Source organism: Durio zibethinus, chromosome 11, assembly GCF_047325235.1.
Source record: "Durio zibethinus cultivar Kanyao isolate XHJ-2024 chromosome 11, ASM4732523v1, whole genome shotgun sequence".
NCBI classification, from domain to species: domain Eukaryota; kingdom Viridiplantae; phylum Streptophyta; class Magnoliopsida; order Malvales; family Malvaceae; genus Durio; species Durio zibethinus.
This window is the reverse complement of record NC_143172.1, coordinates 4,753,724-4,770,812: the sequence shown is the minus strand read 5'-3', so window position 1 is coordinate 4,770,812 and position 17,089 is coordinate 4,753,724. Positions and strand designations below refer to the sequence as shown.

General features: G+C 33.6%; 1 protein-coding gene across 3 annotated transcripts; it reads left to right on the top strand.

Annotated features, from left to right (window-relative positions):
• The first annotated feature begins 12,170 nt into the window (after positions 1 to 12,170).
• Positions 12,171 to 16,799, top strand: LOC111289458 (uncharacterized). Of its 3 annotated transcripts, none has more exons than XM_022880521.2 (5): positions 12,171 to 12,317; positions 13,063 to 13,108; positions 13,880 to 13,941; positions 14,152 to 14,295; positions 14,428 to 16,799. In XM_022880521.2, exon 5 carries the CDS (start codon positions 14,428 to 14,430, stop codon positions 16,474 to 16,476), a length of 2,049 nt encoding a protein of 682 aa, XP_022736256.2. In that variant the 5' UTR covers positions 12,171 to 12,317; positions 13,063 to 13,108; positions 13,880 to 13,941; positions 14,152 to 14,295; the 3' UTR covers positions 16,477 to 16,799. The 3 variants fall into 3 exon arrangements, with proteins under 3 accessions (XP_022736256.2, XP_089623929.1, XP_089623930.1); XM_089767803.1 differs by having other exon boundaries at positions 13,880 to 13,958; XM_089767804.1 differs by lacking the exon at positions 13,880 to 13,941.
• The last annotated feature ends 290 nt before the right edge of the window (positions 16,800 to 17,089 follow it).

The following is a 17,089-nucleotide window of genomic DNA, read 5'->3' as shown; positions in this document are numbered from 1 at the left end:
ATGAAGTAGATTATATTCCAGAAGAAAAGAAAACCCAACAAACAGTTCTACCTCTTGTAAATCCTTATACAGCTTTCTCAAACTCCTCCCCTTCTCTTACTAGATCTTTAAAAACTCTTTTAAAACTCAAATATCCAGCTCCAAAAGAGTATGTTCAAGCCACAAACTTTGATCAATGTATTCTTCCAGCAGGACCTCAAGAGCACTTTGTTACTCTTCAGATCCCAGAAGAATTTTCTCACTAGTGGTCAGAACAAGGATACACTCACATTCATTTTGGTGCTATCAGAATCGCCTTAACCTTCCATGGCAGAAATGGAATTCTTGTATGTACCAGAATGGCCTTATTGGACACCAGATTTAAAGATTACAAGCATGCAGTCCTTGAAATCGTCGAGACGACACTCAATGCAGGAACTGTCTTTTTCACAGTCTTTCCAAATTACAATATGTCTTTTCATGATCTAACCATGTTAGATGCTTTAAAAGTTCAAGTCCAGATCGTAGGCACAGAAATGAAAGGCCTCCAGGCAATCCTTCACTACCAGATGGCATATAGAGTTCAAGATCATGCCATTAACTTCCTCTTTCACATTCCAATGATGCAGTCTTTGTTAAAATGGAAACAGCAGACAGAACTCCTAAACATGTTCATATTCCAAAACAGATTTCCAATGAAGAACTTGCCACCCTTCTCCCAAAGACGTGGACGACAAGTTATCAAAAGATTTGGAAGCAAGATGAACCAATCGAACATTTTGATCCAACCTACAAGACAAACCAGGATGGTACTGTCACAATTGAATTTGATCACAGCAAAGGAAATGATGTTCCTCCTCCAACAATCTTTCCAACATAATTTATGATGCAAAGATGCCATGCTGATCTCCTTGATGTTTCAGTCACACACTTTCAGTCCAATGGAAATCCCATGTATGCGTATAGATATCCAAAAGGACATTGCTATTGGGACATAAATTGTCAATACAAAGAATGCCAGATCGATGCAGATAAAAGCTTCCTGGATGATGATGATATTCCAAAGAAGCAAAAGAAGAAAAAGTCTTCTCAACAAAAGCTCAAAGAAAGATATGAAAATGGAGACCTGAAGTTGATCTCCTTGGTGAACCCTCAGGAAAGTTTGACTACTATGTCATCTATCCTAAGAAAGACAAACCACCTTCTCAAACCTACTCAAATCAACCCACACAAAAACCAGCTTCCTCCCAAAATTCCACTAAACCTTTACCCACACCTTTACCACAAATCTCCATGATGCAACCAACCTACCCAAGCTCAAATTTTCCTCTTTTTGAAGAATTTCATAAAGATCAATACAAACACATTCCAAAAATCCTCACTCCCACTGACAGAGATGAATATGGAAACCAAAAAGTGTTTCTCGTGCTGAAGCAGTTTTAAACTGGTAAACTGAAAATTCTCTCTAGCAAAATTCTTACTTGCACAGAATTGAACATAAGTTGGACCAAGTCAGTCAACATTTTGATCAGAGCCTTGTCAATCTCTAAAATATTATTCTTGAAATTCAGTCAAGGATAATCACACTTGATCAAGAACTCAGATACATGGCTGAAACCAACACTGGTATCACTTATGCTTTCACTGAACGAGAGAAAGAAATGAAGAGCCTAAAGATTCAACTTGTAGACCTTCAAAATCAGTTTCGACAGAAACAACAACAACAACAAGCAGCTTCGAGTTACAACATCTTCACACCATATCACACTAGTATGCATGATACTCCTTACCAAGCCTATACTCCTCCTCTCTTTCAACCCTATAATCCTCCAACCTCACCTCCAAAACCTTTTTTCACACCTTTTCAGTATAAACCTCCCCCAACATCTATTCCAACATCCTCACAACCAACACAATACTTCACTCCTCTCTCAGAACAACCAGACCAACTCTCTTTTTGGTACAACTGAAAAATGGATTCACAGATTTTGAGAAAAATAATCAGTTGATCCAAAACCCAAAAGAGTAGCAGAACAACCACTTTTTCAACCTTCAAAACCCAAACCAAGCTCAAGTTTCACACCTCAAAACCCTACACCACAACCAACCCAAAAACCTGTACAATTAATGATTTTTCCTACACAAACCCTTCCAGAAATACTTCACCAGATGGCACAAGATAACCTTTCTCAGTTCTTTATTGAAGATATTTTTTCCTCTACCTTTGAGACTGAATCTCACATGGATACTATCAAATCAGATGAATCTGTTGAAACAGATGATACTGATGACTCAAATGAAATGATGCTCCCGCAGATTTTCATGACAGAACCAACAGTTGAAGTTTCAGATGATACTCCAGAAGTCCATAACCCTGATGCAATGGATGCTGAACAATACCCTCTTTCACAACAATCACATGCTCCTCCTTCAACATCAAAATTCTCAATTTTTACCATTGATAATGTTCCTCCTTCAAAATGGCCCTCAAGATTTCAAGAATTCTTAGCATAGGGACTTGTTGAATTGAATTCTCATCCCAATGTTACGATGAACACAATTTTGATCAGATTTATTTCCAGACGAGTTAGAATCCTGAAAAATTTTTGGGACAACATTGGTGAATACAGACAACTCAAGTTTCTTCAATGCCCAACAATCACAGACGCTGTCTTTCAATTTGTAGCAATCTTTTATGGACAAGAAACTCACAGATTAGAAAAGATCAGAGAGCAATTCTTTAGATTAAAATGTTGTTCTCTCCATTCAAAAGACCTTGACAGACACTATCAATAATTCTTTCAGTATTTTTACATACTTGGTGGATTCGATGATGTCAACTTAAAGCAAGCATTTTTTAATTCTGTTTCAAAAAAACTTATCCAGCAAACAAGAACCCAGTTGAACCTTAGATCCCTTATGTTAAATCTATGACCTTTGGAGACATCTACAAGATGATGCTAAAAGCCCTTAATAAGATTTGTAAAGAGCACAAATACATCAAAATCTTGGTGCACAACTCTAAAAAGCTTGAAAAGCCCTGTTCTTACTCCTCTTCAGGACTTCAAATCAAATGTTCCTCTAAAGATCCCACATGTTTTTGCAGTAACAAGAAAAAAAAGCATTTCAGAAGATTCAGACCTTCCAGACCTCCACAAATCTTCAGACCCAGACACAAAAAATTTTTCAAATATGCTGATAAACCCAGAAGATTTCAAAGATTCAAATTTACAAGAAAGAAGAAAGACCCAAAGATCAAAAGCTCAAAATATTTTCTCTGTGGAAAACCAAGACATTTCTCAAAGAACTACCCAAAGTTAGATAAAAAATCAGTCAAGATGATCCAAGACATTGCTACTATCTCAGGTATCAATCTCTCAGATGATGATCTTGAATCAATTTTCTCCCTTGATGATGAGCAGAATGAAAGATCCCTGTTTATGATAAAGTAATTTGATGATGATGAGTATGCAGATTCAGACTACTTAGAATACTCAGATGATTTCACAGATGATCAATGTTATGAGTATATGTCAGTTCAAGAACTCTAAAAAATCCAAACCATTCAACCTCCAAAGTTACCCTTAGCTCCAGTACAGATCTTCCCTCACAAACATTCTCCTCCTATAACAGGTACAGCTTTCTTTGATACTGGTGCAGCCCAAACCATAGCAAACCCTCTTGTTTTACCCAAACACTTTTGGACCAAACAAAAAATCTTCTTCAAAATCGCTGATAAAAATATATTTTCTACAGACTTTGTCAGCAACCCTGTTACCCTTCAAATCTTTTCAGGATGTCGAATAACTCAAAAGATTTTAGGATCTTCACTTCTCCAGAAAGACCTTATTATTGGTTTCGATATCATTACCAGTATACCAGGTTTAAAGCTTAGTAGAAATGATATCAAGTTTGAAAGTTATTTCAGACTTTGGAAAAACTTTCCCAACCTCTTCACCCTTACCTTTCAACCAGATATTTTTCAAGATTTCAAACACAAGTTCATTCACTTTTCATGTGCAGAAACTCACTCAGATTTTCTCCAGAAATGTGATCACCCACTTTGGCAAAACCCTGAATTTTTCATTTTCCTTCCCTTCAAAAAAGATGAAAATGCCAATCCTACAAAAGCTAGTCATTCAGGCATGAACCCAGATCATTTCAAGCAAGCAATCCAAGAATGTTTCCTTTTTCAGGCTCAAGGATTAATTGAACCAACCTCCTCTCCATGGGCGTGTGAAACGTTTTATATCAACAAACGTTCAGAACAAGTTCGTGGAAAACTCAGATTGGTAATCAACTACAAGCCTCTTAACATTTTTCTTGCAGATGATAAGTTCCCTCTTCCAGACAGAAAAACTTTGTTCGTAAATTTAGCAAATGCAAAAGTCTTCTCAAAGTTTGATCTCAAAACAGGATTTTGGCAACTAGGTATACATCCACAGGACAGATACAAAACGGCATTTTGCATTCCTCAACACCACTTTCAGTGGACCGTAATGCCTTTTGGTTTAAAAGTTGCTCCTTCCCTATTCCAAAAAGCCATGAGCAAGATATTTGTTCCAATTCTTGATAATGCCTTGATTTACATCGATGATATCTTACTGTTCTCTCCTGATGACACATCTCATGCACAATTATTGGATAAGTTCCAGCGTATTGTTCAACAGTATGGGATAATACTTTCAGAGAAAAAGATGCTCATTGGTGCTACAGAAATTGATTTCCTAGGCATGCATCTCAAAGATGGTCAGTACATTGCTCAACCTCATATTGCTCAGTCACTTACAGATTTCCCTGATACAAATCTCTCAAAGAAGTAGATCCAACAATTTCTCGGTATAGTCAATTACATGAATGAATTTTTCCCAGATATTGCCCAGCTCACATATCCATTCAGACAGATGCTCAAAAAAGAACCACCCACGTGGTCTCAGATTTAGACAAATGCAGTACAAGCCTTGAAGATAAAAGCAAAGTCACTTCTCACTTTAAAGATTCCTTCAGATGGAAAAAGAATATTGTAGACAGATGCTAGTGAACAATTCTGGTCAGCAATCTTTTTAGAAGAAAAAGATGGAACCAGACAAATCTGTGGTTACAAAAACAAAAAATTCAAAGATTCGAAACTCCATTATCACTCTACACTAAAAGAGATTTTAGCTGTAAAGTATGGTATCCAAAGATTTGAATTTCACCTTATTGGATTTCACTTTCTCGTGGAATTAGATATGTCAGCCTTTGATCAGATGCTCAATTTCAAAAAGAAAAAAATACCAAATGCACAGTTACTCAGGCTATCACAGTGGTTCTCACAGTACTCCTCACCACCAGGCATATAAAAGGAAAAGACAACCTCATCCCAGACATGCTCACAAGACCTCCTTCAAAACCTCCTTTAAACACTTTCCAGGTTATTCCAGTCATTTCCATGATGTACCCAACACCTCCTTCTTCACAAGCCTCTTCCTCAAACAACCCTCTTTTCCCCTTTTCTCAGAAACCTCACCTTGATGATAATTTTGATCCAGATCAATGGTTAGTCAACATTGGCTATGATTTCACCCCAGGTGCAGACAATTCACACCTCAACCTCTCTCCAGAACACACTCAACGTTCTCTCAAATGATGGTGCTACAAGACAAAAGATTCCCAGTTCCAGTCCAAATATTGTATAATTACGCGTGCTATTTTTAGTTTTCTCCAAAAGACTCCACAGAAGTTGATAATGATGCCTTCACATCAAGACAATCTTATGTCAAGTCTTCATCAACTTTATGTCTTAGTCAAGTCATAATAAGTCATTGTATTTTAGTATGAGTCATAGTGCTTAGTCACTGTATCTTAAGTGATGAGTCACTATACTATAATAATGGACCTTTGTACCATAGTTACGAGTCATTGTACCTTAGTTATGACTCACCGTCCTTTAGTCTTATCCTAAGCCACTTGTAAAGTTACTTTGTCCTAGTCTTGTCTTATTAGGCTACTAGTCTTTTATTTTTTCATGTATAAATAGCATGATACTTCTCTAGGAAGTAATCATTTATCACTCTAGTAATCATCGAAGAAGCATAAGAAAAACCTATCCCTTGTAAGAAAACCTTCCTTTATAAAATATGTTTGACTAAAAACCTCTCTTCTCTTTTGGTGATTCCATCTTTCTTTTTCCATAGTTACATCTTTTAGCTTTATCCTTCTCTTCAATCTATTCAAAGTTTACAGTGATACAAGTTGAGTATGCTCTGCAATTGCCATATTATTATGGATCCTCTGCATCAGAAACTCTTGTTAATCTGTTAAACAGATCATTGATCCATTTCCCTCAGCCAAAAGAAAAGTCATACCGCCTCAAGATCATACTAATAGTAAGTTACTATAGTGAAAGATATATCTCCATAAAAGTCAGGCCCCCAGTTCGACGTTAAGCCAAGAAGGCGCCAGAGTCTTGAACACCGACTAGAATACCTTGGTTATATGTCTGATCTATGGAAAGCTTATGGTTAGTATTATCTTGTCAAGTTTGATTGATCTACACGCTGTTGTCATAGTACCAGATAGTGTTGTCAGGACTCTACCACCCGGAGAGCCCGAAACTAAAATCGTGTCAGTTGTCAGAGCCTTGACCGTACTACCTACCGGTGGAGAGTGGAGATAAAGACTTGGCAGACGTGAGTGAGCCATGCCCATCCATGAAACCATTTTAACAGAGAATCAAAAAGTCAGCCTCAAAGGATGGCTGTAAAAGTGGACAAACCCCACTTCTGGCCTCCTCTCCTTTAATCTCTCTTTTTTCCACTTCTGCTGCGTACTTTCCCTCTCTGTCCAATGCTACTCCACTTTTCTTGTTACTCTTGTTAAATTTGAGGCATTATTAAACTTCATTGGAAAATTTATTAGTTAATTTGTTTTAATACGGACTTTGTGATATAAAACATTTCATTAGCAGCCAAATGTTACACAATTTGATGCTAAATTTCATCGGTACCCCCAATATGTCTATTTGCAATTTTGTATTATAGCAGCACAAGAAAATGCTAGATTCCACCTTTGTTGTCAGATTAGATCACCCATATTTTTAATATATTTAATAATTTTTTCATAAAATAGTCCGCAGCACGACTTGGACCTAATAATTTTCCTGGACCATGTTAAAAGCATATTTTTTTACATCATTTTGATATATTCAGAATTTTATTTAAAGTTGTGTTCAGAATTATCTAATTTTAATTGACAAGGAGGAAGGCGCCTGTTACATCACAAACCCTTCGTGGTTTTGTCCCGTTTTACTTAGAAAAAAAAATAAAATGAGAGATTAAAGAAATATTGAACGTGTAATTGAGTCAAATCGAATCGATATAGTGAAAAATTTGAGTTTGAGTTTGATTATCAATTCGTCACTCGATACTTGATTTGAATTCGATCGAGTTTTATTTTTTTAATTAGAGTTCGATTCGTGATCGAAATCGAGTTATTCAAACTCATTCGATTAAGTTTAATTAATATGTAAAAATAAGCTCGATTTTTATACTCGATAAAAGCTTAATTATTTGTGCTCAAACTCGAATTCGAAATATTTTATTAATTAAAATAATAAAAAATATTTAAATATAAAAATTCGATTAAACTTATAAACTACTCGAATCGAATATAAAAATACTTAAACTTGATTCGATTAATAAATCAAGTTATTCGAACTCGAACTCGATTCGATAATAATCGAATCGAATTCGAATTTTATTCAAATCGAATTTAAATAACTTACGAATAATAATATATAATTTACACTCTTAAAAAATATTATCAATATATATACACCTACGAAGCACTTTCGAGTTTCCATAACCCATTCGTAAATTTCATACAACAAAGGTTAATACTAGCATGGAAATTCTAACCAAGATGTTGGCATAAGATTTCATACTTTTTTTTTTTCTTTTGGGTGCAGAAAAGAAAATGGGAGAGGGAGGCGAAGCAGGTAATAATTGGAGGTACTGTGTTAACTTGCTGGAGTTGTTAAATGAAGAACGAAGGAAGGATTTAAAGGTTGGGAGAGAGATCTTGTGGGACCTTTGCGGCAGATGCTCTACAGACAATGTGCTTTTTCCATGTGACGCAGACAACCATGCAATCTTAAACAATAAAATTTAATAAGAATAATAATATGATGGTTCTAACGGTTTCCACTTTAGTCTTAAATTTTGTACAGAACACAAAATAAATTACGATTTAAAATTTTTTTAAAATTATATATAAATTTAATAAAAATAAAAAATATATTTTAATATAAACTATATTAAAATATTTATTATATTTTATATGTATTTGATAAATCGTAAATATAGGAATTATTAAACTTATAAGTTAAGTTTGATAATCACAGAAATACCTCGTGCATCGCTGTCGTACGTTCATCTTCAAAAAAAAAAAAAAAAAACCCAGACATTTGGTTATTGACCTTTGTCCTCCAACTAAACATTCTTATAAGATTGTTTCAAAAAGAATAATAATTCAAAACTAGAAAATTCTTAACATATTCTATTTTGTATTATAAATGAATCCCCAATATTTTTGTATTTCTTATATGTAGTTTAAATTTTTAAAATATTTCCATTCACAAAAATTATAAATATAAACAAAAAAAATGGTTCCACTTGCATTTCATTCAATTCAATCGCTCAAAGTACTTATAATCTGAATTTTAAAGAGTTAAGACATACTTTTCAAATAATTCAATGTGAGATATTGAATCTTTATTCTAAAATTTTATTTTATTCGTACGCATTAATATTTAATTACCATAAAAAAGGTGGGCGATGGATATTTTTAGCAAAGGACCAATCTTAGAGATGAAGATAAGACGTAACATTCCTTCTTTTTTTTTTTGGTCATTATTTTTTATGAATAATTTTTTATATCATAAATGAAAATATGTGATTAAGGTTAATTTTTTAATGCATCCACGTGTTACAATGACTTTACACCATAAACATTTATAGTGTATGTGTTCGACATCTAAGTATTTAATTAGTTCTTAGATCTGATTAAACACTAATTAAAGATAATTAAAATACTATTTATTTATTTATTTTTACATTTAACGAATTATTTCCATCAATTTTAAAAAGCAATAATATATTAATTACAATTTTTTTTTCTTAAGTATTATCTTAAGAAAAAATTGTAATTAATTGGAATGAAGATCATTTTTCAAATGTGAATTGTCTATAGTCTAAACTATCGTGTATAGGAACATCGCTTTCAGGTTAGAAAAAAAGAATAACGAAGAAAATTGAAATTTGAGAGTTTTAAAAGCTTGAATAGTTTTTTTTTTTTTTTTTTTCCAACAAAAAGCTTGAATACTTAAATTTTGGTAACAATTAATTTTAAATTTTAATATAAGAACTTGAAATTTTATTTTTTAAAATTAATTAAAAAAGACATAAACTTTGAAATATTAAAAAATAAAAATATTTCCAAAATTAATACTTAAACAAACCTAAACGCATTAAGGGTGTGACTAGATGAGAAAAAAAATGATAAATTTAGATATGAAAATGAACAAAAATATGAATAATATTTAAAATTTCGACAAAGTAAAAAATTGTATTTGATATATGATGTGTTAATATAAATTGTAATAAGATACATTTTATATCATACAAAGAAGTGAAAAAAATCAAAAATTAATTTAAAATCATAATATTTGATTTCGATCTCGAATCAATTTTTTTTATTTTGTTCAGTTTAAATTTCTATATTAAATATTTTTATTAAGTTTGAATTAAACTTTTGAGTGAATAGAAAAAATAAAAAATATTAAAATCGAATTGTATATTTTTATTAATTTTTATGTATATTTTAAATTTTTATAAAATAAAAATAATTATTTTATTTATAAATATATTAAAATAATATAAAAATTTAAAAACAGCAAACTTTCAAATAAAATCAATTTAAAAAAATCAATTCAAATTTAAATTTAAATTTAAAAATTTATAATAATAAATATTATTTAAAAAATAACAATAAATTCGATTAGACTCACCGTTACTTCTATCTATATATTTAACATTTAAAGAAAATATAGAACACAAAAATTAAGTGGGATGTTTAAATGATAATGTGCGGAAAGAAACCGCCAATCGCGGCGGTAAAAAAAGGGCAATGGTACAGGGGGCACACAGGCTGACGAATGTCGTCCTTCATAAGCACGTGGTTCCTAAGAGAAGGGGCGGGGACTTTGGGAGCACATAGATCATGGAACCGTAACGGGCCGCTGCCGACAGATGAATTAAGAGAACATCGTATTCGTATTACGTTGACGTGTCAGAGGAAATTTATTTTTTATTTTACTTTTGGTCGGTGGTGGTAGGGCGGACTGGGGGTGAGTATTGGGAACCTGAGCTTAGACCGCAGGTACCCTTCACACGTTGCCACCCATCATTTGTTGCTCTCGTCACCCGTTACGTTATACTCCAACACAAAGGAAAAGAGTTGTGTTGCCTTGCAGCCAATCCTCATTTTGATTCGATAGTATAAGGATTTTTTTTCACCTTTAACTCGATCAATTTCAAATTTTCTCTTTTTGAAAGAATTATTATAATTTTTTATAGTTTTTATTTGAACAAAATTTTAAAAAAAAATTTAATATTTGCTTTTCACCATTGATGATTAAATATTCTTGTTTGATTACAATCGTATATAATAATTGTTGTTGATCAAATATCATAAAAAAAAAAATGCAATGAGGTGTATCAATGAAAAAATGATATTATATATTTTTTTTAAAATTAAAAGATGATTAGATGAAATTTTTAAATTGAATAAGAAAAAATTATGCATCAACCGTAGATCTAAATACTTAAATGCCATGTTATGTTTCCTTATACAAGAACAGAACATGATTGTAATTTGGAAAATCAATTATGACTTTTCCTATTATAGTTATAGTTATAATTTTTTGGTTCAAAAATTTAGATTGATAGGAAACTAAGATCTTTTATTTGAATATAGAACATAATTCAAATAGTTTAATAAAATTTTTTCTTTTATAAAATATAAATTTTACAAAATTAAAATTCGATCTTTAATATTTATTAATTCTAACTCCTTAATTTCTCTCCAGCTTCTATTTCATAGATAAAAAAAATATTTTTTATTTGTAAAGTCAAAAGGTTATCTGTTATTAAGAAATACAGGAATTATTTATAAGTGAAATTGAAACCTTACACTTGTCCCTAGTTTGAAAAGAATAAAAAATAAATTATTTATAAGTGAAATTGAAACGTAATTTCAATTGCAGCCACAGATATTTCTTCGCAAATTTGAAGTTCTTCCTCGGAATTTAACTGTATAAAACTAAAAGAAATGATGTTTTAATTTTAAATTGAATTTTTAATGATAAATTCTTATTATTTTTAATTTATATTTCATGTATAAATTTTATATATTATTAATAAATTAGATAATATTATCATGTTAATAAACAAATATTAATATTTAAATAGATATATAAAAATTAATATTTAAAAAACTTATTAAATAATGAGATGATATTATCTAATTTATTTTTTTAATAATATTAATGTATTTGGTACATAAAATTATAATAAGATAAGATAAGATGATATTATAAATAAAATTAAATTAAATTATGTCATACTATCATATATTTGATATATGCAATAATTATGATAAAATAATTTATTTATTTGTTAAAATTATTTTTTTTTAAATTTATATAATGTAAATTATTAATGTAATTTTTAAAAATATAATAAAAAATATAAAATCAATATTATAGATTAAAAATAATCTTTTATACTTTAGAATGATTTAATCATCTTATATTAAGATAATAATTAATTTTTTTTATAATTTTATATTTTATTTTAATACAAATTAAATATAATATAAAATAATTATCATTTTATCATATTTATTATTTTATGTATCAAATATTATCTTAATTTATTAATAATATATAAAATTTATATAATAATAATACATCGTGTATATATATATATATATACACTTTGTTTGCCTTGGTAAACAAGGAGTAATTGACAGATAATCATAGATTTAAGTATATCTGAAAATTCTGAAACCCTAAAATGTAGCACGTGCAGCTTTACATAGACACGTGCCAGCACCATCAGAAATTCCACCATTTCACTTCCTTTTTAGCCGCTCTGGTCCTTTCTGCCTCTTTTTCCTCTCTCCAACTCACTGTTTAATTTATCTCTCCAACGCCGGCGTGTCCAAAGCCCAAAAATTTCCCCAATCCCTCTTCCGCAGACTCTCTCTTTTTAGATTAAATTCAATCCAATTTCAAGGTTATTTTTTTAATTTCATTGTTCCAATCAGCAATTCTTCTTCTTTTTTTTTTTTTTTTTTCCATTTTGAATGCTTAATCTTCTCTAAAATCCCGTCCAGGTTCAGAGTAGCTGAGTTTTTTTTTTTTTTTTAACTGTCTTATGAATCTGTTAATATCTGGCTCTGTTTGGCTGCCGAGCAACTCTAAATCTTAGTGAAATTTACTTAAAAAAAGTTCGTTTATTTTCGTCTCTTTTCTGTTTTGAACTATGAGGGGTGGATTTTTATAAAACCTCAATTGAGCTGAATCCAATACGTTTCTCTTTCTTGAACTGAAAGTGAAAATTTTAGTATTTTTTGGAATCATGAAGGAAGAAATCGATATTATCTTTCCTTTTCGTTCATTGTTTTTAATTTTTTTTTCTCAGCAACCAAACAGGTTTCTATACGGTATCTGTCTTTATCAGGATTTGTTGTTGCTATTATTTTAGCTAATCAATTAACAAATGCAAATCCTATAAACTCTGCATCTATTTCTTAGAGAAGTCCGTTTAGTTTTAAATTATTAACTTAACAAATATTGATGTATTTTTTTTTCAATTTTCGTTTAAGTTGAAATATGCTTTTTGTAATTCATATTATTATTCGGAATCCAGCCTCAACCGTTTCATAGATCTTGACTCAAATTGTTCTTAATTTAATTTAATTTTATGTGTTTAGTAATTGCTTCAATTATAATGTGTTAATGATATCTGCTTTTTGTAGGAATTCTGGATTGGAGCTCTCCATAGTATATCTTTACATAATTTAAGTAAGTTTCTTTCTTCCATTGATTTTTTTTTTTTTGTGAAATTAAATTTTTTTTATTGAGTTAGTATTGCAAAATCACATCTTTGCTGGATGGAAGTTTAAGTAGATTAAATATGCTTTTAGAGGCCAACAGCCACGTGTTCTGCTGGACTCTTACTTCCAGTGGTCAGGATTCAAATCCTGGCAGCCTAAGTGTTAGGAAAAAAAAAAGCTATTAGAGCTGGAGGCCATCTTTTTTTAGACTAGGGTTTTGTTACTTTCTCAATTATGAAATAGTAGCATACATTTACTGCTGATATATTTTGTGTTTTAAATGTTATGTTTGATTCATCACCTTGTCTTCAACCCCATTTCTAATGATTTATTTGGCTGCTTATGAGTAGAGGAAAAGAACGGAAAGCTAATTGATTTTTGTTCTTTGCATTACTCAAAATGTCCTAAAAAGCTGGATAATAAAATGAATTTATTCCTGTCTATATGAGATCAAATTTAGTTATCTATTTTAGGTGCATAGCTCACTTTAATTTTCCTTTTTTGTTTTCCTGCATTTAAATATGTAATTTTATTGAAGTTTTCATTTATTTGTGCTGAGCTCTCTCCATCTTGCATAAACTAACTTGTGTTTTAGAAAATAATAAAAATTTTCCCTTTTCTCTTTCTCTTTTTTTGGCATTTTCCACCAAATCTCAAGCTATGTTATGCCCAGCTGTTTTTATTTATACTGGTGTATTCATTTCCATCCTGATAGTTCAAATTGTTCCTTATTCAACAGGAGTGCTGTCTGCTTTGGCTGCCTGATGACTTATGTTCTCACTTTGTGTCTGGAATTATAAGGTTCTATTTCCAACCTGGTTAGCATATATGTGCACGTTACTGACAATATGTTTTAGACTTTAGAGCTGTAACCTTTGTAAAAAAAAATGGGCGCAATTTAGCTTGATAAGAAGCTAATATTGTTTTTCCAATGTTGTAGTTTTTGCTCATCTCAAATCTATTTGCTGTCTGTTTATTAAGCTTTAACTTTCTTATTTTATTTTGGAACAGGATGGTGGAGCACCATGCTGCTGTTCTAAACTTGTCCACTCTGCACAGATTTATTTTCTTTTGCCTCAACTGATTGGCTGAATTTTGGGTTAAATTGCTTTAAGCAAATGGATCGTTGTGACACTTCAGGATTTGTTAGTGGGGGTGGGATTTACTCTCTCAGCAACATCTAACCCTAGTTTCGTGGCTAATTGTCTTCACCTTGAAGTCAGGTTAACTGCCTATTGCTATTAAGATTTGGTCTGCATATCCTTATTTGATTTCTGCTGTTGCTAGATGGACACCAGGTTCTCACACTTGGATTTTGCTGCCAATTATTCTTCGAATGCCTTCAAGATTTTGGGTAGTTCAATGCAAGTTGGGGGAAATGGGGGTGCATATAGCGCGGATACCGTTCTACGTCTTGATTCCCCTGGCTCTTCAATCCCTTACATGTCCACCTCAAAAGGAATCAAGCGGAAGTGGAGTTTGATGGATGGATCCATCAGTGAGCAAGTTGGTTCATCATTGTCTCTTGGGCTAGGCCACTCCTCAAGTTCCTCAGACAGCAAGGGGAGTTCGACAACTGCTTGTACTACCACATCGTCAGCCAAAGAAGCTGATGAGGAGTCCTCAATGGATATTGAATTGGACTTTGCTCTCCATCTTGGGAATGAAAAGGTAATTAACCCAAAGAAATCGCCTAGTCCAAATCTGAATGGACTGGAATTGCAACCAAAAGTCAACCTGGAGTTAGGTCTTTCCACTGGGCCTTCTGAATCTGATATCACTAGTGTCCATCTTAGCTCTTCTCCTATGCAGTCGGGTATGGAGATGCCAATAGCAGTTGACGGGGCCCCAAATGCAGATGACGGTTCTACTTCATGTAGCTGGAAACCTGGGATTGCTTTGCATCGATTGCAGAGTTTACCAGAAAAAGTGACTAGCATCTTCTACAAGGAGGTTCCAAGAACCACTGATCTTTCTATCATTGTTCCAGGCCTTTCTTCAAGTGTGATTACTACACCAAAAAGCTCAGTCACCTGCACTTCCGGGACAACACAGCAACAACGGCCACAACAACGCAGCTCTAGTTCAAAGGCATGTCAGGTTGATGGATGTGGAAAGGGGGCCAGGGGTGCTTCTGGCCATTGCATATCTCATGGTGGTGGGAGGAGGTGTCAAAAACCTGGCTGCCATAAGGGTGCAGAGGGCCGGACTGTGTACTGCAAGGCCCACGGTGGCGGTCGGCGATGTGAATTTCTTGGTTGCACAAAGAGTGCAGAGGGTCGGACTGATTTCTGTATTGCCCACGGTGGTGGTCGGAGATGTAGTCATGAAGGTTGCACTCGAGCTGCCAGAGGGAAATCTGGACTATGTATACGTCATGGTGGTGGAAAGAGATGTCGAATAGAAAATTGCGCAAGGAGTGCTGAAGGGCTCTCAGGACTCTGCATCTCACATGGAGGTGGCCGTCGATGCCAATTTATAGGATGCACAAAAGGGGCACAAGGGAGCACAATGTTCTGCAAGGCACATGGTGGTGGAAAAAGATGCACATATCTAGGGTGTACCAAGGGCGCTGAAGGGAGTACCCCTTTCTGTAAGGGTCATGGAGGGGGGAAAAGATGTGCATTCCAAGGTGGTGGGGTTTGTACAAAGAGCGTGCATGGAGGAACCAACTTTTGTGTAGCACATGGAGGGGGTAAGAGGTGTGCTGTACCTGAATGCACAAAGAGTGCCAGGGGACGTACTGATTATTGTGTTCGCCATGGTGGAGGCAAGAGATGCAAGTTTGAAGGGTGCGGCAAAAGTGCACAAGGTAGTACAGATTTCTGCAAGGCACATGGTGGAGGCAAAAGATGCTCCTGGGGCCATACTGGGTCAGAATATGGCAACCAACCTTCTGGTCCTTGTAACTCTTTTGCAAGGGGCAAGACAGGTCTCTGTGCACTTCACAATGGCCTGGTTCAGGATAAGAGGGTTCATGGGGGTGCAACACTTGGGCCTATTGTCCAGGACGCCAAACTTAGCAAGTCTGAGAAGAGGAAAGAGATTGTTACTGGTGAGGAAATGAATGTTGACACCATGAAAATGGGGAGTAGTGTGGAAGCTTTGGCAGGAAGAACTTGTTCTGGTTTGAATCAATATGGAGTTTCAAATGCTCATAACTCTGTGGGGGAAGTAGGCTTCTCTGTTTTAGTTCCTGAAGGTAGGGTGCATGGTGGGAGTTTGATGGCACTGCTAACAGGTGGTTCTGGTCTTGGATCAGGCAACAGTGAGGGTTTGGCTGGTGATCCCTCAGAGCCAAGTAAATCTTTTATGGCGCCTGAGAGCTGGATTTAAGTTTATTTCACAACTATTGTCAAAGTGGTCATGGAAGTTGGCCCACTTTCCCTGCTTGTTTGTGTCCTTTGGTTCTAGTTTGTTAGTCCTTAATTGTTAGAAAGTTGTTGTCATTCATTGGTCTAGATGGTGAGAACGGAAGAGCTTTATCACTCCTATGACAATTTGGGGGAACAGATGGGATGTAGCTAGCGATGAATCAGGTCTTTGTTCTTTGTAAATATTTACATTTGTCCAGCATGTTGTTGTGAATACAGCTAGTGCCTGTAAGGTCAGTCAGTTTGTAGAACATTATGGTTATAATAAGGTTTTCATTGGGGTCATATTCATTATTTAGCTATTTTGGTTAATTGGTTTCATACAATTGTCGATTGCTTTCTTGGCAAGGCATTTTGCAGATAGCTTGTAGCTTGTCCTAAATTTGTATGTTTTGGACAAGTAATGATTTTATTCATCCAAAAGCAGTTAAACTGCACAAGAAACACTCAGTTCAACTCAAACATAGAGGAATTTAAACCCCAAGCGTTACAAAGACTTGAATCGATAGAATCTGCCCTGCCAATCTCTTGCATACTGCCTTCTTGATATGGCCAAGTACCACCTTGTTGCTTGA

Coding starts and splice junctions, on each gene's coding strand:
- LOC111289458 (XM_089767804.1), top strand. CDS start 14,428: ATGGACACCAGGTTCTCACACTTGGATTTTGCTGCCAATTATTCTTCG.